The following is a 26,001-nucleotide window of genomic DNA, read 5'->3' as shown; positions in this document are numbered from 1 at the left end:
ACTAGGAGCCCTAAGCGCTTCGCGTCTCAGGCTTTATGCGTTTTACGTCCCTCTCATGATTTTTTTTTTTTTTTTTTTTTTTTTTTTTTACAGAGTATGATGGACATTCGACTAGACCGCACTGCAAATGACTAAAAGCTAAGCTTGTCCGGTAATGTTTGATTCTTGCATATTTCAAAGTGCACTTTGTCCACGAGATTTTCGCCGGTGATCTTGATTGATATTGATCCGAGGAAAGAAAGGGTTCAAAGACGCGTGTTTTAAGCTCCTGTTTAAAAGCACATTGCTAAGAACTCCAAGAAGCTGTCCGAAAATGTCCCTTTGGCGACGATCGGACTTTCAAGCGCGCAGAGTGTTTGCTGCGACATGATCCGTGCCGCCATGCAGACTGATTTGAGGGCTACGTTTGCATTCAATGTTTCATGGATAATGGTATAATACTATCACACGATTCCAATATGAACAAATAAATAACTTTATAGTGATGACACTAGGAAGGTCAAATGCGTGTGGCTGTCCCTTACGTTTGTCATCTCTTATGTGTGAGGTGTCGTCAACTAATTGACTATATACACTGATTAAAAATACGCGATGAACTAACACAGTAATTACCCAACACACAACTTGGACCTCAGGTTATGTTCTATTGTTTACACTATGACCATCGCACATCGATAGGTTGAAAATCGCAAAAATGGCCGTAGCCGCTCTAGACCGGTCAAATGTTCAACTGATAAGGGCTAGACGAGCCCTGGGTCGCGCCAGAAAAATCGCGCGGTAAAATGTTCCCTCTCGGTGGCTGGAATATTTTCGGACGCCATCTTAGCTCTCTCAACAACGCATGTTTAGATGAGAGCTCAAAAGGTGCAATTTTAACCTTTTTATGGGTAGGTTTATGTTTATGTTGTTCAAAAAACTCCCGGCGAATTCCAGTCTTCAAAAGCGCTCTGTTCTGTTCTAAAATGCAATAATGCAGGAGTATGCGCATGAACCTAAAAGAATGACTTTTAAGTCGAATATTTCAATTTTTCTGCGGCAGTTACAGTTTGTTATACAAAAATTCAACTTCTACGAGAGCTTCTTAAAAGTTAAGGCGAAATTGTTTGAAGTCTAGAGGTCCAAGTTTATAAGTGCATGATACATTCGAATTTGTTTAATTTCTTTACATCTCGAGATAAAAATATGAAAATGTTATTCCTGAACGACCCTTGTAACTCCGAGAGATTCTCTTCACCGGTATAATTTTTATGAATGTGTCATAATAGACTTTCTTAAGAGTCACCTTTTACCGGAAATAACGGCGATGAAACTCGAGAATCACTCTTTCCTCGTCTTTGCGAATTTCCTAGCAAATTCCATTACTTCTATGACTGTCGTCAGTGACCGATCAAAAATATTCGTCGCAGTATCTTGTAATTATTTTTTACCTTTCAAGAACACTCCGAGATAATTTCATGAACAACACATCCAAAAAAGTAATCTCATAAAATAAATAAAAATGATAAAAATGTTTTGAACACGGCAAAAAAGATAGGGCTTTTCGAGTTTTACCATCGAAAAGCAACTAGACGGCCTTTGTTTGTGCCGTGCGATATCTCGAAACATTCAGCGCCTCAATTGCGATTTGCATTTTATTAATTGCCATGAGATAATTTGTTAAATTTTATCGAGTTCTTGCAAGAATCCCATCCAATACATTTTTCCTCTCTATACGATGGTTTATCACATCACACTTTGAAATCATACGTTAAGTACTAACGTCACTTTAACATTGTCGAACTACTGCAATAAACCACTGCATTTGCATGAGACCGAAAAAATTCCCACGAAATATTGGTGCTGGAAAATTGGCATTCCCACCTTGCTGGTTGGGTAATAGCCTTTTGAATATTTTAATGAAACGCAGAGGAAACATTGAAATAGAACATCAGCACACGAATCTAACGTGGGATAGATGATTATCGGATCAGGTGCAAAAATGCCATTAGCGTTCATCTAATTTATCAACACCTGATTAATTTTCATCATGCAGGAACTAAAGTTATCACTGTGAGTTATCACCAGAAATACGGGCCTGGAGATGTTTGGTAAAAAAATGGAGCTCATTGAGGAAATTCATGCCAGAGTGTTAGGTGTACTCACTTTAATCAAATATATGAGATGTGGATTATTGAAGGTACTTGGTTGTTTTCTTGAGCGAGATCCAACGTTATCCACACAATTTATTGGTTTATCCAAAACACATGTATTCAACTACTGTTAACAATTGGAAGAATGATTGGAGGTGTAAAATTAAACCTCCGGGTGAACATGGAGGGTCGGCAAATCGGACAAAACGAGAAGAAAAGCATGAGAATCAAGAGAAGTGTTATGAAAACTCGACGAGACCGCACCGAGTATAAACAGAAAGCGCGCGGGATAAGAAAATAAGAGGAGAGAATGTACCGGATCGGAGCTTTGAGGAGGTTAAGATTTAACAAGGAAACAACACTAATAAAAACAACAACAAGAGCAGAGCGTGGAATTATCCTTGGAGATGTCCGAACAAGGTACCGGTTGGCACGGAGGAGTGAGGGGCTTTGGGGGAAATCCTGCGTGTCGCCCTGGGTAGAAGGCAGTTTAGGAGCTGTTGGCGAGGGACATTCCTACGCTTTCGCTCACGCGCAAGTTTATTTTTCCACGTGACTTGCCCAATAACTCTTACTACTTCCCCTAACTCGATCCCCCACCAGACTGCACTTCCGCACCCTCAGCCACCCCCACAACGCACCCTCGCCCCTCCACCACACCTCGACCAACCCTCCACCCCCACGCCCCACGCTCCTCTACTTTCTCTTCCATCGCTCCCTTGTTTTCGGTTTATTTTTAATACCACCCTCTCGCCCCTCAGGTCATTATGCTTATTATTATTTTAATTTGTTTAATTTAATCTGGTCCTAAAGTTTTAACTGACAACTTTATAGCTCTAGCCGCGTCGCGTCATCTTTGCGGAGGGACCGAATCACGAATTCGCAGCCCCTTTAAGAGCACTTTCAATATCATCAACGGTTTTCAAAGCGTCCTAATTTTGGTTATCTTGTTAATGCCATTTTAAATGCTCCCTCAGCAGTGATTAAAGATGTTCCGAAAGAGAACCCTAAAGCTGTTTTCCCTGAATAAGTGGGGTCCGCAATAGTTAACCCCTCACTGTACCTTAATTTTGTGTGTTTCATGTCCCTTCACGTCGATTGGCAATCATTTTTACTTAATTTACTGGTACAAACATTGAATAGATTTTTCAAGGACTTCAATTAAGAAACATGCGATTGCCATTTGTCGGCAATGAAAGATTCTTTTAACGTTTTTGACTTCATAGGAGGCGATGTATTTTGTTCCTTCTTTCTCAAGATTTACCTTTTTACCAACCATTTCCGCTCATTGAAAAACTAAGCCAAAAGGACTAAAAGCGGGAATGTAAAGTTTCCTATGTTGGTCCGGCATTTTGCCTACCTTTCGCGTTTTTGGTCACTGTTATCAAAATCAACTTCTTTATCACTTACCTGCATGGCCCTCATTTTAAAATATAGGCGATGGATGGATGTTTTATTTTACCCCAAAATATTCCCCGCTTTCCATAAAAACCACAGGAAGTTTATAACAATTAGATGGGAATGGCGTGTGATAATACATGTTGCGGTTCACGAAGAAAGAAGTTTATGAGCGGCCAAGTTTAGGGAAATCGCTTTTTTGTCACATCAGTCGAAAAAACAACGGTTAAGTTTTCGACGAAAAACACTCTCTTGTGGCGTCTTGAAAAATAGGCTACGATTGGTCTAGTTCCTTATCACATGCAAACAGAGTGCTATGATGGAGTTTTACACACCCATAAGCCGGTAAATGAAGAGGAAAAACTTTGGATCATGTGTGGCGGTGGCAGCAGTGGCGTGGCGTGAATTGCGATATATCGATTGATATGTAATTTAAACCTATGGTAAAGAATCGATTATTAAGGTGTTCGCTGCGAACACCCTGTTTATCGATCCTTTTCCATAGATTCAAATGGCGGATCATTCAATATATCGCAAAGCACGCCACGCCAATGGTAGCAAGCCCCGTTCTAAATTTGCTATCACGATGAAAGCTCCCTGTAAAAAAGAGGCAGACCTCTCTCGGATGCACGCAAGTCTCTTGATCTCTCGATTCCATCAGTCTTTGAGTCAACTGTGCGCAAAGAGAGGGGCAGACTCTGACAATTTTAATGTCTACTGACGCATCTAAATTAGGCCTCTGTAAATTGAGCTTTAAAAATTGCCTACTATAGGTAGCGTGCATAAAAATTGGCGGAGGTTTCTACTTCATGTACTGTACATGGTTAAAAATGTCCGTGTTCAATGTTACTCCGTGTTACTATGTGTAACTTTTTTTGGTGTCAGATCAACGCAAAGGACTTGGTTGCTCAACACAATTTCATTTTAAATCGACTCAAACAGTAGGTTACTCCAGGGCCGGATTTACCTACTTGCCGCCCATGCGGGCCGCTAGTATTTTGCCGCCCCCTTCTCATTCGTTGTGAAACATCAATGAAACCCATCAAATGAACGTGCCAGCAGGGGAGGGGCGCATAAGACGCGTCTACTGGTGTTGAACATATTTTTTGGGAAAGCCCTGTCAACACCACTAGCAAAAGTTCACGGAACTTTGCGCGAAAGTTAAGTTTCGTAAACGTATCTCTGTGTGGACAAGGCCTTCCATTCATAAGAAATGAACGAAAAAATTATGAAAGAACAAACATAAATGTGGATTAATAATTTTAACTTCCGCCGCCGCGCCTCGCAGACCGCACTGTGTTTGACGCAATGCGTGAAGTATTCACGCAGTCTTGTAGGCGCTATGCGTCTCACGGTGATCGCAGTGTGTTTGCCGCAATGCGCGAGGTATTCATGCATTCTTGTAGGCGCTATCCGTTTCACGCTGTTCGGAATGATCGCGCTGTGTTTGATGCAATGCGTGAAGTATTCGTGCAGTCTTATAGGCGCTAATATGTGTTACAAGCCGATCGCCGCGCCGAGGGCTTCTCCTTTTCATCTCAAGTCTTCGTCATCATTTCTCTCTAGGTAAGTCGCGCCGTTCCAGGCCAAATTGCGTGTTTGGTTTCTCCCTTAACTCGACTAATTAAAGGTGCTGTCTCTTGTATTACTGAAAGACGACAAAAGTAGAAATTACTATACTCTCAGGTAATTAGAGATTTTGGCGCCTTTTCTCGTTTATAATTTTTTTTTCTAAATCCGAATTTTTTTTATACCTACATTTAAAAAATTGCAAAATTTGCCGCCCCCTATAGATTTACCGCCATGGGCCGCGGCCCATGTGGCCAACCCCTTAATCCGCCCCTGGGTTACTCTGAAACTTCCGGGTGTGAAGAGAGTATCCTGCGGAACTTACGTGCTCATGTCTTCCTCCACGTCACTCAGAGCCTCTGAGTCAGAGGTTGCGACTTGCGAGTGAGTAACGCAATGGATTATCACCGATGCGATCTGAAGGGTCGATTGTTGAATCTTTATCGAATGACCTTGATCGATATATAGCATTGTGACGATAGGGAGTTATCGATCAAGCTGATTCGATAACGATTCAACAATCGACCCCCAATTCGATCCTTGACGGCTAGCGTCTAATTTAACGAGGTCACAGATTTTCAACACAAAAATTTGGTCGCTTCAACACAACGATTTGATCGAAAAAATAACCAACAGCTTGTGTTACTTCGTGTTTTACTTCCCATATTAACACACGATTTTGGTGACTGTGGCTGACTGTGTGCTTAACCTTATTTTATTCTCAAATCTACTCAAAGTATTAAAAGGATTTAGTATACCTCACGATGTAGATCTCAGTAAAATATCGACGGTGAATACGACAACTTAGAACTATCTGAAAGGAGTCTGAAGTCGGACGCGAGGGGCATGGCTACAATTTTTTTTCTTTCGAGTATTCAGAGGTTTCAAGTAAGTTATCGGTCTAGAGATCAGAGAAATGTATGAAATATTTACACTTGCCGTTTTCACCGTCCATTCGCACTTCTCATCCCTTACATCTACTTCCTTGAGCACTGCTTAGCAACGAATAGTTTCATTAGGCAGGTTTCCCTCCATTCCTGCCATTGAATGATGCATAAATTAAAAGCCCAACCGATTTACAATCCGGTGAGTTTGCAGGGGCAATTTAGCTCTGACTCAAGACCGCCCCTTTCCTGTGATAGGTAGTACTGTGGAGTAACCGTGAAAACTTATGAGCGACTATAATAAGACCCAGTTCTATCACCCACGGTTAAGATGTAATTTCCGACTCAGAATTTAACAGATGCTCTGGGTCTACCTATTCAATTTTTTCCTTTCCTTCTCCTTCTCCTCTCTCTTCTTCTTCTTCTTTTCCTTTCTCTTTTCCTCTGTCTTCTTATTCTCCTTCCTTTCCCCCCTCCTCCTCTTTCTTTTTCTTCTTCAGTTCTAATGTATCCAAGCATAGTATATTATAGAAACATTTTAAATATATATATAAAGTCGCTTTACAACGCACTCTGGCGTTCTACGACACCCAAACGCCGCACATATGCCTGTCTTCCCAGAGGTTATCGGGCAACTGACACCGCAACATCTCTTCGTCAAGTTTTGGATTGGGTACCACCTGGGAAGAGGCGACGGAGACGTCCCGTAAAGGGTTGGCGGCAGGGCGTTGACGAAGAGATGTTGCGGTGTCAGAAACATTTTAAATACTTCTTAAAAAATTACAGTCCCCAAGAAAAGGATATATAACTTTTTCCGACAAGAAGCGATAAAAACGGCTCTAAATCTAGCCACAGCTCACCAGAAAAATAAATCTCTTTCGCGCAGAATTTGTGTCCTCCAATTAGTTCATGTGTTATCTTAAAATGTACAATATCGACTCAGAATTAAACAGGTGCTCTGGGTACCTATTCAATTTTTTCCTTTCCTTCTTCCTCTCCTTCTCTTTCTGCTTCTTCTTCTCCTTTCTCTTCTCTCCTGTTTTCTTGTGCTCCTTCCTTCCCCCTCCCCCTCCTCCTTCTTCTCCTTCTTCTTCTTCTTAAGTTCTAATGTATCCAAGCATTTTATATTATTGAAACGTTTTAAATACTTCTCTAAAACTCACAGTCTCCGAGAAAAGGAAACATAACTTTTTCCGACAACAGGCGATAAAAACGGCTAAAATGAAACCTCTTTGGCGCAGAATTTTTGTCCTCCGATAAGTTCGTGTGTTACCTTAAAATGTACAATATCTGCACAAAATAATCAAGCTGCAGCGTTGAGCACGACATCGCGGGTAGCTGGAGCACTTAAAACTATAAAGAAAAACTTATATGTTAGAAATTTTGCGAGATGGTTCTTCTCCCGTCGTGGGGGATGAACGGCGGCCAAGTTTCAGGCGGGTTGTTAAGGGAGGAGGGTGGAAAAGCAGGACGCTTACGTCGAAGCGCGGCGCCGCTCTCCCATGAGTCATATTGAAATAATATAATGCTTCAATGTCAAAGAGGTAAGTTATGTTCCCCTCCTTTCCGTGGCATTTGAAGCATCAACGTATTTTGATTTTCATACATTCAGGTTTATCTGGGTTGCGGGTCTCCGAAGGGGTGGCAGAGGAAGAGAATATAGAAGGAAAGAAGAGCAAACAAATCGTATAGGCTTAGGACGTCGGCTAGCCGGGGTCGGATCTTCCAAATTGTTTTTAACGGTTTAAAACAGACCCATCACAAGAATATTCCTAAAATTTTATCAGAAAGGGATGGGAACTTTACGAATGGTCTCGAAAAATTATTGCAATGGAGAATTTGCACGCAAATTTTTTATTGCCTCATCTGAGAGTGCCTAAAGAGCTGATTTCGCAGTATTTTTTGTAATTTTTCTCTGAAATGGGAAATAGTCAAAAATTGATTTAAAGGTGAGCAAGTGCACCACCTAGTGACGTCATCTGGCGGCATTTCCCATTTAACCACATGTATTTTGGCAGGTTAGATCATTTTGTCGTATCTCCTTCAAAAATTGCTCAATTTTTGAACCAAGGGTATCCTCATGCTCAGTACACTCAGGAGTTTCCACTTTCACATAAAATTCATCAAATTTCAGACACCTGCAAATTCTCCATTCGGCGAGGCGATCACATAACTCGGTTTGGGACGTCGCAGACTTCCTGTTATATTTTATTTTTTAAACGGAAAACTACTCAACGGCAATTCTTTAAAACTGCCGAGATTTTTCTTGGAAAATTCTGCAAAAACTTTAGGGAATGATGTCAATTTGTTCTCCTTCAAAAAAATAACATAAAGGCGGAGATTTTCAGACACCGCAAATGAGATATGTGATCGCGGACTTATGCCGTCGAATTGTGTCTTGATATGAATAGTGTCTTTGTTCTGGGGCGTGTAGGTATTGGACCATTTCAGTTAAAATAATTTTAGAGACCAAAAAACACGAATTGTCGATAGATTGTGAGTATATTCATGTTGAAATACGGCATATGGGACTAAAAATATTGTCAAGGGTATCAAGGAGACTAGCTTATGATCTCACTATAAGACAAAACGGAACTACCCTGGTAAAAATTGGCAGTAGAATGTGTGTTCCAAAATACTATAGACCTAAAGCCGGCTGTAAGATTTCCAATAGCTTCTGTAGCCGGCTGTACAATTTCTTATAGCCTTTAATAGTCGATGGCGATTAAGTGGCAGCCAGACGATAAAGTTTATGCTAAACGTTAATAAATACGGATACTAGGACTTAGTTAGTTTTTGGACTACCGATCTCTTTTTGTGCCGTAGTATCTTGATTTTTTTTGCGAGGAAAGCTCCGTACTTTTGAAGGATGCCTGTCATTCTTAATATGTTGGAGCGCCTTCAATTTTTTATGATATTGCGCAATACCTCTGGTGTGAAATAGATGCTTCAGACGCCGTGGCACGCTGCGGCGCGGCGGGCGGGCAGAGAGCGCGAAAGGCGCATTGGCGCCTACAAACCTAACAGGGATACTTCACGCATTGCGCAATGCGTGAAGTATCCCTGTTAGGTTTGTAGGCGCCAGTGCGTCGCCGCGCAATGCGTGAAGTGTCCCTGTTAGGTTTGTAGGCGCCAATGCGTCGCCGCTCCGCTTTGTGTTAGGCTCTAATATTTAATCTCGCGGAGTCAGCGTTTTTCAACTCATGATTTTGAAATGTTTGCACACTCTGTATGGACCATCTCATTTTAATTGATGAAAAAACAATATGTTTTAAAGGGAAATATAATGTGTGTTTTGTAAATATTAAGGTAGTTCCGTATCAAACTTAATGTTTTCCAAAGCACACGAATTCCTACACAATTTCTTATAGCCTTTTATAGCCAATGGCGATAAAGTGTAAAGCCCGGCGATAGGAACTATAGCCCGACTGTATACTTTTTTATAGCTTCGTACAGCGCGGCCATATGATTTGCTCCGCTTTCTACAGCCAGCTATATGATTTTCAATAACCTTCTTTAGTCGGCTATAAGAACTCCTATGGTATTTTGAAACGCAGCTCCTATCGCCAATTTTTACCAGGGTATACTCGAACGGAGGGAGGTTTCTGTGTCACAGCGCCTTCTATCTTCCTAAAAAGAGAGCCAAATTACTTATAATAGAACTACCTATGAGAGTATATTATACCGGTATACCCGTTGTATCAAGGATACTTAAAAATCAGCAAGGAATCAGAATCTCGCAAGTAAGCGTATCTTGTTCTCACCGATAACCTCGAGGGGTACTTATGGATATGGACTCACAATTTCAGGAAAGTATAACGTAGTTGAACTTGAAGATGCGACTTACTTTTGGACAATATTTTGCAATAAGGAACTATGAATCAGGTCCGGTTTAAAAACAACGTATGTGCCATTAGTTTCCCCATGCATATAAGTGTTTTTTTCAGATGAGCCACAATTTATAGTTCCAAATTTCAAAATGCAGTCCACTTAGACTAGGCTCACCGAGCTATTTTAAATGTCTTGTTTGGCCTTTTATTTTTTGAGTTAACTGCCCGTAAGGCCTGAGAGCTTACAATTTTGGAAAATCAAACGTCCAAAAAACAAAAATCAACGTCCAAAAAAAAAAAAAATATAAAGATAAAAAAATAAAAATAAAATACGTGAGTGTAAAATGTCTAGACAATCATCAGTATCCAGCCTTGTTTTCTAAGTATTTTCATTCTGTTTCTTTCTCAGTCCGCGCCGGGGGAAAACGGTGTGAATTTGTGCAAGTTCAAATGTTTCTGGGCGTTCGTTAAAGAGAAGAAACTCTTCGACGTTTCGTTGAGTCAAAAGCTGTCATGCGGAGATAAGGGTTGTGTCCCGAAACGCCGACTAGATAATTGCATCACTAAAAAGTATCCCTAGGAAATATTTAATTCTCAGATTGCTGAATGAAAGCAAGGAAGAGGGAAAGAAGCGAGAGGGACTCCGAGAGTCGGTGAAAATGATGAGAAAATGAATTCAATTTGTTAAAAGAAGGCAGAGTTTTAATTCGGTTTGAACTCCACGGCCGTAGCCACTCCGGTTGCTTCCGCTAGATTGTTGCAGGGAGATTATTACAAAAAGGGGGAAAGTGTCCTGCAGAATTGCACTTAAGCCAGGAAAAAATAGCATCCGGGATTTGAAGGCACTTCTTTCTTTTTTTAATAAGGTAGTGCGGTATCATGAGATGTTTTGGACGGTTGTTTCCGAGAGTAGTCAATCTAAATTCTGTTTGAGACTGGAAAAAAACTACTCGCACAGATCTTCGTTTACTTTTTGCTTACGCGAAATGCATTGTGTAAAAACAAAAGGTTTTCACGGCCCGCGAGCGAGAGGCCAGATCATGAATACAATATGTGCATAAGGATGGTGGTCTCTTTTTATACTGTGATAATAAGTGCGCGAGACACTGCGTAATACGTTAAGTCCTCGAATCATCTTCCTCCGGCACCTATCAATAATTTAAATTATAATTCATCGCTTAAAAATCCTTACAGCGTAGAGAAAAAGCTGAGAGTGCAGGGAGTAGAAAAAATGAGATGGGAGAAAGAAAACTAAGTTTTTTTTTTATTTTTATATAAAAAAACCACGATCGCAAGAATTCGTTCGTTATACGAGAGGATAATTTTCAGATTTCAGTTTGCTAGTTAAAGTGGTAAAATTACACTTCAATTGGAAGTTTAAGGAAGGCCCATGATACCGGAGAAAAGCTCAGTAAGGCAAATCAAAGCACTTGAACAGTGTACGTATGTTCGTTAGGCGTAACATAAAAATATGTATTTGCCTGGACGACAAAAAAGATAAAATATGATTCAAATAATTTGCCGGAATCGGTAGATTCAAGTGCGAATGATTCACTCTTAAAGTTGTCATATATAATTGGTAATCATATGGCTACATTGAAAATAAAATCGAGCTTCAATTCCTTCAAAAGTTGCTAAAGGGAATGAAAAATGTGAAAAAAACTAAAGGTATATTGCGCTCCCTGGTGGTAGATTTTTTGCCTATGCGTTGATGTTGAAGGCGGACTCAATATCTAGAAACAGAGTAACGTATTGTTCAATGATTCAGACGAATCATGCGACAGGATAACTGAAGTTTTTCGAGTAGACTGGCCGTGTTCCTCGGTAAGTTTGTTGCCTATGCAGCTACATTGAAGGATGAACCTCAGGAGGACGACATCTGCTGCTGGGTTCCCGCATTGTTTGTTGGGTCCGTCAAAAATTATGAAGCGAGATAAACGTGAATTTTTCCAAAACCTAATTCCCGGATGAAATTTCAGGATTTATCAACGAAATCAGCCTCACCTCGATGCTGACCGAATTTTTCTAATTTTCAATGGAATTCTCAACTTATTTCGATTCATACCCGAATTTCCGGGTCCACATACCGACCAGTCACGCAATGGGCCAAATCATTCTGATGGCTGTACTGATTACACCAGCCGACGATATTGCCTATTTTGTTCGGTTTATTTCAATTTACCTAGAGCACTATTCAGAGCCATCCCACTACTTAGCTACTTGAGCTGATCCTGATTAGTGGAATATTTTCAAAATAATTCAAAATTCATCCCGATCGATTCAAAGATATCCTGATGATCCCGTTTAGTTGCGATGCATTCGAATGCGGTCTATTTGATTTCAATACATCAAATGTGTCCAGAATAGAGATTCAGAGCAATTTAACTGCGATCTTAGAGTTTTGAAAAATCTATCTAACGATAGTCAATTCGGAGCTTGAAGTATTGTTTTGCGTTGGTATGTCCTCACTCACCACAAGTTGTAGGATTTAACCTGCGTCAAGAACTGAAGAGATTATGGGAGGCAATCGAAACGCTGCATGTTTCTGACTTACGGCACGAGGATAGATCGTCTAGTTGCATATTGATGGTAACACCAGAAACACAAGTACCTGCTTTGCCGTATTTCAAAAAATAACCTCGCGTCTATTTTACTTTAGTCCAAAAAATAAATGATTAGATATATTATTATGTTATTCGCAGAGAATATTCTAGAAGAGACAACAAAAAAGTTTGAATTAATTTAGAAATTCAAAAAGCATATCCAGCGTTCGTCCACAGCAAATGCACTATGGACGATTGGAACCAGACTCGGCGAACCGTAATGCCGTGCTAAGGAAGAACGCCGTATGAGCCATAAGGCGTTGCCAAATTCCCTCCAAAAAACAACGAATTTCCAGGAAAATTTGTGAATATTTCTCCTCCGATTTTTCGGAAGATTTTATTCGAAATTGTATCTAAAAAGTCTGAAAATTTTGAGGAAGAATATTCATAATTTTTTTTCAAAAATAGATCTTTTCTGAAAGGAAATTTGGCAATATTCGAATGCTCATACAGCGTTTTTCCTTAGCACGGCAGCGTACAGGTCACATGTATCTCAAGTTCCGTGTGAACCCTGTTTTGCGTATAAATCAATGCATTCTGGGGCTCATGTGAAAATCGGGATGCGCCCTTACGCCAGAGGAGCGACGTATTGTGGCTTTTGTCATTAAACTCCCACGTTAAAAAGTGAGAAATATGAAGCACGAAGCTTAATCCCAAACCTGTTTGACACCGAAGCACACATCCTCGAAGTCAAGACCGCCATACAGTGACAGTTAAAAACATATTTCTTGAATAACCTGTACTGTTAGCTGCTTCATTTGGCCGCGTTTTTGGAATCCATGAAGGAACTGGTTCTCCAAAAAGAAAGGAGAGGCAAATTGCGGTGGCTAGAAGTGGTTCAGTTTGAAACTAAAAGTTAAGTTTTATTACAGCAGCACCAAAGTTCTTCAACATTTTCGTCCCCGTTTTATTTCTTCTTTTGGATTACCATTTCAATGTTTAAAAAATAGGACTGACTTCTACCCATCGAAAAAGACAAAAACACATTAACAAGAGGGAATTTTAGATTCTATACTTAGATTTCTTTATGGACATTCCGGATGGAATGTTTCCTTCCTTTTCTGTGCGTTTCCTCGATCTCGTAACTTTCCTAAGTAACCTTGATTCTTAAAAGCTTTAGAGTGAATTTGAAACATTTGAAAAAATCGAACAACAAATTCCGAATTGATGGGGAGGCCACGACTGGCTGGCATTTGGAAACACTTGAAATTTATCGAGAGAGACCGTGAATCCGGAGAAGAAATCGCGAATAAAAGGCGGAAGTCACGATGAAATTAATAAATGAGAAAGTTTCGGAGGTAGATAAATTAGGGTGACAAAAGAAGGGGTCGCGAGAGAAAGAGGGGACCGAGTGAATATAGGGGTGCGGGGGCACCGATCTGGAGCTGAGAAGTGGTGCCAGCTCGGCTGCCGGATTTCCTGAAAAAAATAACAGAGTTTCCACGACGCAGGAGAGAACTTTAAAAAAGCACCGAGTTTCACTTCGAATTATGCGAGTCGGGTCGGGGACGAGCTTGGAAAATTGGACGGCAAAAATTGAGATATTGAGCTGCATTTTCGGTCAGGTTCTATAAATGTCAATTCAACTTTTGAACACCCCTGCCCCCTCGCTAGCGCTTATTCGTCTCAACGACGAACTTTAAGCCGGCTCCACACTGCGCGCCGTTCGCCGAACTTTACTCAACCAACTAGTTCACCTTTCCTGGTCGACATTTCCAGACATTATCCTCACCACTAGCCAAATGTTCCACGTTTTATTCAATTTACTAAATAAAATGTGAAACGTTGGCTATACTGCCTTGCAACGCAAAAACGCTGTAAACACCATTTCACATTTTTTGGAAACAATGGATCATAGCAGAAAAACTTGTGTACCCTGGGACAATGTTTTTACGGAATTCTTTCGCAAATACTGTCACGAACTTAACCTGAAAATTTGAGGTGCATGGGTAAAACAGTTTTTATTTTATGAAGTGTTAAGTTCCAAAAAACGAGGGAAAATCTTGATGGATTTACGGCGTTCTTGCTAAGCACGGCAGTATAGCCAATCGCTGTTTATGGCGAGAATGTTTGAGGGTGATGTGTTTCCTCTCATTATTTTTATGTTCGGCGAATAGCATTGCTGTTCCAGCTAGAAATTCGGTGTTTGCCAAGTGGCAATAAGCAAACTCCGAAATTCATCGATTTGTGTGGTTGGGAACATTTGCGGATCAGTGGAAGTTGGAAAGTTGGCAAATCTGTTTCTCCTCCATTTGAATGTAAGAAAAACAATCGATTCTTGGTGAGACAGCTTGCCTCACTTGAAATCGATATTTTGAATAGATTTAAAAGGAGGAACAACAGCGTTGCCAACTTGCAAAATCGCCACTGCCATGGATCTACTCGCCAAACGGCGATTACACAAATGCACAATAAAAATGGCTAAAACGATGGGCCACTGGACAAGTTATATGAAAGCACTGCAAGACATGCTCCCTCTTCTAAATCTCCCAAGGAAACCGAATGATACAACAAGAATTCTGCAGATCAGCTCCTAAGCAAGATATGAGTGTTTGAAATAATTATCGAATAAATACAAATTACGTAATATGTAGAATCTGACTTCTATTTGAGTTTTGTTGAAAATACTTTTTAAAATCTCGTTCAGGAGTTGATTTCCAAACGTCCTGTTGGGTGAATCGTTTTCAACGAATTAGGTTGGTTTGGAGGAAAAAACATGCGCCTTTTTTCCAGTTTAAGTCTTGTTCAGTGGCCTTTTGATAAGGGACAAGCCTTATAAAGCGGAAATTTAATAAGTGCAAGCTTACCTTTGGGTGTGCTCTCCTAGGAAACGCTACTTTGGGATCAATCTGAAATAAAAACGAAAGAACGGTATGAAGTCATGGACGTTAAGCTCAAGGTACAGAACGGTATATAGGTACTTTTACAGAAATCATCCATCTAAATTAGGCATTAAAACGAATTTCCTCTAAAGAGGAAACGAGCATTTGCACATATAGATTCAGAACAGGGAGGGCTCGGAAAGAAATTTTGGCAGTAAAAAATAAAATGCAGTTATACGTATGAAAGGAAGTAGTATTGGGAAGGAATGAATTAAGGTCCTGGTCATAAGGATAGTATAAACTAAGCAAAAAACGTATTTTGATTTCCGCGGTTAGGGTTACATTGAAACATAGCATAGTATCCTTTACTATGCATTACTTAGGACTTAGATTTACGTTAGGTCAGGCTGACACATTTTAATACTCGATTACATTCAGTTTTCTTTTTATTGCAGGCTAAAAAGAGAGTGGCTTTTCCATTATGCATGGAAGATGTTCACACACTACGTCTTTAGCTCAACCTACCAAGACTGAAAAACGGCATTCACCCACGGTTAAATTACAACGAACCCTGGTGCACATGGGTGACCTGCAATTGACTCGGCACGTTGGCAAAGAATAAGAGGTGTCAATGTAAACGGTGTCCGCGAGAGAATTCTTGGAGCTTTTTGCCTACACTTATGACCGGCACACCGACAGAGACTTGGAGGATATCGATGGACTTGAAAGATGCTTAACCACATTGGATTACAAACCGAAAAGTTGATCTCAGTTTTACAAAAAGTTGCATTTCTCCCGCTACTCTTAATGATATTTTCACAATCTTCTTTATCTACTGTTTTATTGTGTTCTTAGCTTTATTTTATCGTTGCGAAATGTATTAATAGAAAAGTTTAAATGCGACACATGCCAAGTGTCGAGTGACTATACTCAATGAAGTCAAACGACCCATGAAATACGCAAACGCCTCCATTGAGGTGTTTACAACGGTTCACTTTTCACACACGATGCAGAAGAGTAAAGTTAAAGTCAATAGACTCATTTTCGAGTCAAGCGACGCACATTCTCGGTCAATTGACACTTAACTTTCCCACCATTCTCGCCGCGGCTCGACTCTGTCGTCAGGGCGCGACCCAGTTCCCAAATTGAGGATGGTTTGAGTCAAAGATGCATTTTTAACAGTATGCTTGCAAAGAAACTTCTCCGAGGGTGAATGATATCATAAACACGGGTTGGCCTCGTCAAAATCATCAAAGAAACGCTTCACAAAGTTTCACTAAGTTAGAGGGTATTTATGAAAGTGCTGATTTCAAATTTAACTTTCCGCCGTGGAAAAAGCACAAACTTCCCGAAAGCTTCACATTCTTGTTAATGGGTTTCAGGGGAACGAGCTTTGCCATCGCCTCGAGCCCCTCCCCTCCCTGTCCTTCGGCGGCACCATCTAAAAAATTATAGCTAAACGCATTCAGACGAGCGAGATCTCTGCAGACGAAACAAACTTTCGTTCATGTAAAGTTGCTGATTGATGGACGAATCTTGCGAACGAATATTATGAACAAGAGGAAACATTTCAGAATGGCTCCAAATTAAAGCCCCGGGAATGAAAAAAAGGAGGGACATTTTTCCCAAATGTCACCGTGAGAGACCATTTTAATATTCTTAGGACTCGAGCAAAAATTACGGCGGCTCAGAAAAGTTTTTAATTTGTGAGAATGCGCGGTTCCGCTCAGATTCCGATTTGTATTAGTTCGCTCCCCTTTTTCACCTCGCGGTTTATTTTCTCTCGCGAACCAGTTCGGAGTTTTACAAGCTTTTATCGGTAATAACAAAGTACGAAAGCTGCAGGACGCTCGCCGGCGATCGTTCCTGCAGCGAGACTCTGTGTAAAATAAGGGAAATCTAAAATTTTGATTCCGCTCGCTTAATTAATCAATACTGTCGTTGCTGTGACATAAATCGTAACCAAATGACAAGACACAAAGTGTTTTGAGGAAAAGGAAGGGAAAATTGAGGAGAAGAAGAAGAAGCATTCCCATTCATTTTTATTCCATTCTGATTATAATATTTCCCCCTCACCGCCTCACTTACATCCTTCCCCTTCCGCCCGTCTCTCTTTTAAATGATTAATGAATGTAGCTGTAGTAATTTATTACCACATTTAAGAAGTTAGTCCACAGAAAACGAAATTAATTTCTTTGCAAGGATGAGTTCTTATTGAACGCGAGCGTGCTCAAAGATTCTACATTTGTGTCAAATGTCATGTTGCATTATCACAAATTCTGCAGCTGAGGCTGGGTCTCTAGCCTACGAGTACCGATTGCCAAAAACTTCGGAAATTTTGATAAGCCCTGCTCATTGTCTATAAGAAAAGGCGAGCTTACTGATAAAAATATTTGTGTTTTTGCGTTACTTTTGGTTAATATAGGAGGTGAGGCACAAACCAACACAAATTTTGTGTTGATTTTGGTACGGTTTGCGGTGAAATTAGCGCAGAGAACAATGGAGAGACTGGGGAGATATATTCCTCCGATTGCGACGTTCGTATTCACCACTCGTTTTTCATTCAATTTCTTCAAGAAAACTAGCTGAAATTTTCTTCTGAAATTGTAAACCAAAGGCTAGGGTTATTTTGTGCTTTACTTAATGTATTAACCAAACTTCTGTGATGAAATTTCTCTGTATGTAGGTCTCTATGTGCGTACCTCCTCTGAAAAGAAGGGTTGCAGGTCCATGCAAACCCGATTATGAAACGACTGGACTGGATTTGTATTTAACATTGTCAACATGAAAATAATTTGTTAATTTATTTCTATAGAGACTGGATGTTTGTCAACTCATTGTAGAGGTTCACTCCGATTATGAACAGTATTTCATCGACAGAGGGATATTAACGTGGGACCGCAAGAATCGTAGCTTACAAACGTTTTTTAATGTGATCACGTTGGTTTTTTCATACAGAATGTTTTTACAAAACTATTTGCGACGTGTGAAGGTTCTACAACTTTGGTTTGTGTATCAAGAAACAAGAAACGTCATTGTAGTTTTTGAGATGATTTAGAACTCAAACGATTCGCTACAAGGCAGATTCGATAGATAAATATGGCTTCAAATAAATTTAAAAGAAAGGAACCCAACGATCGACAGAAACACTGAGAGGAAGGGCGGCACCATGAAGTTCTGCAATGTAAGGAAGTAATTTCCGTTATGCGTTTGGTTCACACCCTGTGATCGATAAACTTTGAATAGGATTATTGGATCGACTGAATTTATATAATCTATTCATCAATTTTTAAAATCTCACACGTCCTTCGGTCTTTCCCTTAAATGTCTACGGAACGATATGAGTTTAGGAGCCTGGCTTCTGGAGTTCAAAAAAGTGAATTCTTTTTCTGATACAGTAGTGCGAAACTATCTAAGTACTTAGGTGTAGTCGAAGTGAAAATGTTTGAAGGGAATTATGGGGACCACGCGGGGCAAAGGGGGGAAAAAGACTTGCGAGCATTGTAGCTTACGTCGTTGTGTATTATGCATGCTTTCATGTGCACATGATAGGATTACCCAGCTAAAAACAAATGCATACGTTTACAGGTATTACACGCTCACGGCGTATAAAGGGAATTCCTGGAGTGTAGCTGGGAAAGAGCCACCTGTCTTTAAGCGTGGGGCGTCTTTCTTCCTTCCCCTTCTCCTCCTCTGTACTTTGGCCCTTTCAGAGGCCCATTGAAATGATCGTCCCAATTTCCTCCGCCTGATGAGACCATCTTTGTTCCCGCATCTTTAACGTAAATTCCGTTTTTAATTTTCTTCGTCTTCCTTTTGTCTCACATAACTTTGCTCTTCCTCTCACATCTGACAAACATTAAGAAGTAATAAAATAAAATAAAATGAAGATTAAAAAAGCTGCCCACTTAATCAACACAAAAACCTAAACGGTACCTCACCGCCAGTAGGAGCATCTTGTAGAACAAACGGACGAGATGATACCACTATTCAACCACGCAGGAGCTTGTGTTGCCTACATTAAGAATTGAAGGCAAACTGACAAGGCGCTAAATGAACCTCTTCCCGTTTGGTAAAGAGCTCTTATTTTTTGCGTCTCAAATGAGCGTGTCATTTCACGATGATACCACTATTCGACCACGCGGGTGCTTGCGTTGCCTACACTACAAATTGAAGGCAAACTGATATGGCGTTAAATAAACCTCCAAACTTAGCTGCGTTTAACAAAAAGGAACCAGGCCACATCATCTATTGCCAAATTTAACTGGGCAACTTCATTTTTTACAGGAGAACGTTTGTGCGTATTCCTTTGAAAATTTTAGAGAATTTGTCTTGTACTATGCAGAAAATTCACTGAAATTTGCACAAAGATCTGAACAACCATTTTAATGAAAAAAATTACATTGACCAGTTAAATTGGACAGTAGCTGATGTGGCTTCGTTACTTTCTGCTTAATGCGGTTCAAACTATCCACTCAAATTTGAAGCAATCATTCGCTTTTCTGCCGTGCCGAGGAAAAACGCCTTACGAACCTTCCAGAGTTGCAAAATTTTCCTTGATAAAATATGTATTTTTGACAACATTCATGCACATTTTTCCTTGAAATTTTCAGGTATTTAGATTAAATTGCGCACAAAATTGTCCGAAAATTTTACAAAATAATATTCTCAATATCCCCAGTAAATTCGATTTTTATCGGAGGAAACTCGGCAACGTCTGAAGGCTCAAACGAGGTTTTTCCTTAACACGGCAGTTTTCCTCGCAGCTGTCCGGTCAGAGACACGTGTCGAGGAAAGATATTAGAGGAAATAGATTAGAGAAGCGATTAGATGAAAACTGTATCGATAAAGATTCAGGGTCCGGGTCCATGCTGCGGAGGCATGAAAACGGGGGGAGGGGGGGGGGGGGCTGAAAAGAAGAAGAAGAGCCGCGGTCGCGAGCGTGGGCGTAGAAACCATTATTAGAGCATAGATTATATAATAGAGACTGTAATGCTAACAGTGTAGAGGTACTCTCAACTGCTCAACTGCACAGCTGCGTTTAATGACCGCAGCATAACTAATAAAGAAGCGGACTCGCAAAAAAGTAGGCGCAAGCGTCACGCTGGATAATTTGATCACAAGCCTCTCTGCACCGGGGGGCGCGGTCCCTCGTCCCCCCTCCCTCGTCCCCTCTCTTAAACTCCTCCTCGTCTAATTATTTCCGCCAATTATGTCAGCTTTTGTCATCAGTCTTCTGCGCTTCCTCATTTTTCTTCGGCCTTTTTTTTCGGCACTCCGTCTCCTTTCTCCGCCTATGCATACGGCTCGGCTGTCCACTACAGACTCGACGTTTGCCCGTTAGAAACGCGGCTGAATTGCGCCCTTATTTTTTGAGCCTTTACCGCGCTATGCGTAGCCGACGCTCTTTCCGGAGATTTTTTCGACTCCTGACTCAGTGCTGCCATTTCCCGGAAATAATTCCGAATTACGGAGCTTTTGCAATTTCTCGGAACTTCACTCGGAATTTTCCTGCTATTTTCGGAATTTTCTCGGATTTTTTGGGTTTTTCGTCAGTTTGACCGAATGATTAAACCAAATATGATACAATTTTTTAGATCCAATTTGACGATCTTCTGAACTGACCCGGGCGTATTTTGGAATTTTTCCAAGTACTATTGAATAAATTGGAATTTTTCTCAAAACTTTTGGAAATCAGAATTCATTCCGGTAATCCTCGGAAGCTTTGATCAAATAAAATAGCAGCACTGTCTGGACTTTTTCGTGGGTGAAAATTTACTCGCATTTACTTCTGCTTCTTGTTTTCATTTAATTTTCGATAGACCTTCTATTCGAATTTTTGTATCTGCACTCTGCGTGAACCATTTCATCAATTTTACTCAGGCATTTTTCTAACTTGTTATCTCTCTTTTGTTTCTAGTGTTTCTTTCAAATCTAATGCTGTAAGATCGTTCCTAATCTCGCCAAACAAGGTGCAGCCGCCGGTTGGCGCCAAAAGCGTATTACCGCCCACAGAAGTGCAGGAATACTTCATGCATATCGCTGAACACAGTACGGTCGTCGGTCGGCGGCAAGAGCATATTAGCGCCTACAAGAGTGCAGGAATACTTCAAGCATTGCGCTAAACACAGTGCGGTCACTGGTCGGCGCGAAAAGCATACCGGCAATTCTAAGAAAACTATCCGATTCGACCTCCAAAAAACTAAAAATTCAACTTGATTACTTTGAACCGAGGGTTTGTTGTTGAACACTTCACTCAACGGTATTGTACGTTTTCTAGCGATTTTGACTGCCCCTCGCGGTTGCTTAACGAACAAAAAGGACCTGTGACGGTTGTAATGTCGAAACTCCATGTCAGCAGTTTTTGAAATATTTTGAGTGGATTGCGCATTTTCTTAAACTTAATGCATTGTTCATTCAAACACAAGTATTGTTGATGAAATCAGTACAAAAATTGAATACACCACGCTATGCGTAGCGGACGCTCTTTCCGGAGTATTTTTCGACTCTGGACTTACCGTTGTACCATGCTATTATGGTAAGACCCTGCTTTGCTTTATAGGTGGATTCACCATTTTATGCAGCGAAAAGCTACTCTATTTTTCTCTATTTTCGTTTGTTAATATTGCTATAACGTTTTTTCTTTGTCATGTAGCACTTGATGCGATCATGGTAAGCTTATCTTTGACGTATTTCATTCTTTTTTCGCAGAACTGTTCAACTTATTACCGTTTTTAGGTCAAATCCCAGTTATTTTCCAAAAATGTTACTCAAAGCTTGCTGTGGACGAAGTAACCATTCACCATATAGCATGAACCCTATACATTATACTCCATGATAGAATGTTATTTTAAAACATGCAGCTAATATTATTAGCGCTAGGTTAGGTGTGTATCTTTCAGTGATTCATTCCATATTGTACTGTCGACTGATAATGATGTTGCCATATCTTAAATAATAATTCAATTATATCCTAACAATAATACATAAACATTTTCGTTTTGTGAACGTTCTCCAACACCCGTATGTTGGAACCAACCCTTTGTTTTATGGCACCTCCCCCCCCCCCCCTTGTTTGTAGCACGTTCTTTTGAGAGATATCTACACCAATTAACCCGTATTGTCCCAATTCTAGACTGGTTTAATTTTCCAATTGATAATTCGTATCTGTAATCATCATGTGTTTCCGATTTTTAAACTAATTAAATTTGTTTCGAATAAAAGGGCTAAATAGATTTTCAACTTAATCTTTTTAATTTGTGATTCATTACTCACAAGCACATCTCATATACAGTGACGAGGCGTGTTTGATCGATTATCAATATTTCTCCATTTGAAGCTTTAGTAAAAATCGAGTAATGAGGTGTTCTTTGCGAACACCCTGTTTGTCGATCATTTTCAATGGTTTAAATGGTAGATCGATCGATACATCGCAAAGAACACCGCTTCACTGGCACACACACTAATACTTTCAGGTGAGAGCAAAAAAACTAAAAGCCACAATTTTATCTGATTCTTATTTTTTTAGTACAACTAATGTAGTATGGTCCCTTTAAATTTAGTAGCAATTTTCTATCAATTGAAAACGTTCTGTTTAGTAGGAAATGCATAAGATTCAAAAGAGTTCTTATAGGTGATTGTTCTTCTTAATCTTTTAACACAGCCTGCTTTTTGACATGCATCATAGCCGTCATTTGGCGGCATGTATGTATGCACTGTTGAATAAATAAATCTCAAGATTATGGTGAATATTTATTTAATTGCTTCCTGAACACTTGAACATTCGATAGATATAGAACGCCTTTACTATTGTAGTGCTATCTTCTATCCAAAGATTTGTTTCTATAGTCTAACTTGTTTGATTTTTTTATGAGTATGATACGAATTTGTGATGTTTGAAATTCTTTGATAACTGTTTGGAGGGACACTAACTTCTTCCATTGTGCTCAGTGTTATTTGCACAACGATGTGAAAAAAAAACTAAAGTTTAAGTTTATATGGGAACTGGGTCAAATATTTACACAAGCCTTGCATATTTCTGAAAAAAAAACTCGCTTGAATTTATCATTTTCATCTTTTTTCTTTTTATTTGTGGCATTTGTGGCCTGAGTCTCGAGGCCCGGCGCTCAGCACGTACTTATTTCTGTCACCCCACATCTAATACTTTCAGGTGAGAGCAAAAAAACTAAAAGCCACAATTTTATCTGATCTATTTTTTTACGTACAACTAATAGGCCTTTAGACAAAGTATGTTTTGAAGCCCTAGGCAACATGATTTCTCTTTAAAATTTTACGAGGGAAACAGATTACAAAACCGAAGAAAAGTCTAGATATGCACTCCTAAACAAGATATAAATGGTTCCAGTTATCATTGATTAGATGACAAACATATACAAACAAAGTCATAGGTATGATTTAATTTTCATTTGAATTCTGTTGAGAATATTTGTATCTCGTTCAAGAGTTGATTTCCAAACATACCATTGTGTGAATCGTTATCTGCATATAAGATTTTGAGGGGAAAACATGTGGCTTTTTCCGGTTCAGACCTTGTTTAGTAGCCCATTATTGCTTTTTTTTTTCTTTTTTTTCCTCACAAGTTTGTAAAGTGCCGTCCTTAATTATCAAATTAATCTCGTAGGTCCCCTCGTGTGAAACCTTCCACTCCCCGCACCCCCTTTAAACGCTATGCGGTGCACTGCACGTCGGGTAGCGTTATTAAAACTAATTGAATTCTGCTGCGACACCGCACCGCCCTTTCTCGCCCCGCCGCGCCGCATGCCACCGACCCGCGATAAAATCAATCAAATTTTTTCGTTTTTCAGATTTCCCTCCGTGACTTCCTTTCTCGTCCTACATTCCTGGAGTCCTCGAAGATCCTTTCAATACTCATCCGGACCCAACCGTATATGTTACGCTATTGATTAAAGCAAGGCTTCAAACCGTGCGTCAACAAGATCAAATTTCCATCAAACATGGAGTCACCGCGCGTTGAACGATGAGTGATGGGCTTTTATTGAATTTCTCACCCTCGTTTGTGTAAACATCGTTTTAATGGTTGCTGCTGGTGCACTAAAACTGGTTCAGTGGAATTCTCGAAAAAACAAAATGTGGAAAAGGGAGCGATAGAAGCTGCACTGGAAAAAAAAAAGTCTTGGGTTCAAAGTCACTCTTGAAAAATTTGACAAAATTCTTTCAAATCTAATGCTGTAAGATCGTTCCTAATCTCGCCAAATATGGCGCAGCCGCCGGATGGCGCCAAAAGCATATTAGCGCCCACAGAAGTGCAGGAATACTTCATGCATATCGCTAAACACAGTGCGGTCGCTGGCGGCGGCACTTTTACAGACAAATTTGAGTCCATGCGGCCGCGGGGTGGGGCTTTGAAAGTGGCCCTCTGGCACCATGAAATTACGCTGAGAGGCACATTTGAAGCCTCGTAAAAGTGAGATATGTGGTTTTGTTACGAATTTCGCAGTGAAGTGCCCTCACTTTGAGATGTGGACCATGGGTTAGGAAGGAACCCATCAAAATGAATCATTTTCACAGGTGCTTTCTGCCCTTACAATCGTTCTTATTATGATAAAACTCATTTTCATCTTATAATTTAACCTCAAATCATCATACGGAGGTCCCGGCACTTTCATACTAGCACTAATTTTGATTCAAAACTATCAAAAATCTAATATCTAGAATGATTCATATTAATTTTTTTGAGAAATGTACAATTACTCCTCAATGTGAGAGATCGGCTGTTTCGTCAAAAATTTTGAAGTGACTTATGCTGTTTTTAAAAAAAAACCATAAATGAGGTATTAGAAAGTCCCTATTTCAAAAAGTAGACCATAGGTGAAGGAGAAACTCGTCTAAATACACCGCTTTAGTCAGATACTTTGCGTCCTTTTAAAGGCTTTTTGGAGGGCTTCTTGCACCCTCTTTATAAACTCTCCGCAAATTGTCATATGATGTGTTAGGTGGTTAAATTGTGCATATTATGACTTAAGAAGAAGTACTGATTGTAAAATATTTTTAAAACTCGGCGATATCTGGTGATAAATAGTTTTGGCCAGCTTTTCAGGTCCAATACCACAGTGTGCGGCGGCAAGAGCAGATTAGCGCCTACAAGAGTGCCGGAATACTTCAAGCATTGAGCTAAACACAGTGCGGTCACTGGTCGGCGCGAAAAGTATAACGACAATTCTCTTGATTCAATCGGATTTTTGCTTGAATCGAGGGCTAAGCCTCTTCATTTAAGCGGATTTCCTTTAGATTCAACCAAAAATCCTATTGAGTTAAGAGTGCTTTTTCTTGTCAAATTTCAGAGTCCGGACTCTGGATCCAAGTGACTTTTTTCAGTGTGAGGAGGAAAGAAAATTCAAAGCAGAGATTTACAAACGGACATTTTCCGAGATTTATGCATGACCTAAGAATACTCAGATCATTTACTCGCATACTGATAGTAAAACTATAAAATCCGATTCTTTCTCGGAATGTTTCGAAAAAATCAACTACCCTTATTTAATATTTATACAATGACTCCTCAGGGTTTCGTTGCTTTCGATCTGCTTATAGAGTAAGAGGAAAACTTTTTGAAGATCAGAGCGCACAAAGTTTAAATCCCCCCTCGCGTTCCGAACTTTTTTCCGTGAAAGAGGCAACCCGTCCCCTAGGGAAGTAAAGACAACAGAAAGAAACCAGCAGGAAAAAACCACTACTGTGATGAGCCACCGGGATGGGCAAAACAGCAATTGAGTTTCGGCAAATGG

The 26,001-nt window shown here is 40.1% G+C and overlaps 1 protein-coding gene across 3 annotated transcripts in view; it reads right to left on the bottom strand.

The window, feature by feature from the left end:
- The window catches only part of Rbp6 (RNA-binding protein 6), a 243,401-nt gene that overhangs the window by 112,323 nt on the left and 105,077 nt on the right, over nucleotides 1-26,001 (bottom strand). For 2 of the 3 annotated variants that reach the window (XM_019060155.2, XM_019060156.2), the window contains one exon: nucleotides 15,221-15,262. In XM_019060155.2, coding sequence (XP_018915700.1) covers nucleotides 15,221-15,262 — 42 coding nt within the window. Of the gene's footprint in view, nucleotides 1-2,142; nucleotides 2,645-15,220; nucleotides 15,263-26,001 lie in introns of those variants that run through there. The other variant, XM_019060157.2, reaches the window with a different exon arrangement.

This window comes from Bemisia tabaci, chromosome 1 (assembly GCF_918797505.1).
Source record: "Bemisia tabaci chromosome 1, PGI_BMITA_v3".
In the NCBI taxonomy this organism is placed as follows: Eukaryota; Metazoa; Arthropoda; class Insecta; order Hemiptera; family Aleyrodidae; genus Bemisia; species Bemisia tabaci.
This window is presented reverse-complemented; position numbering and strand designations above follow the sequence as displayed.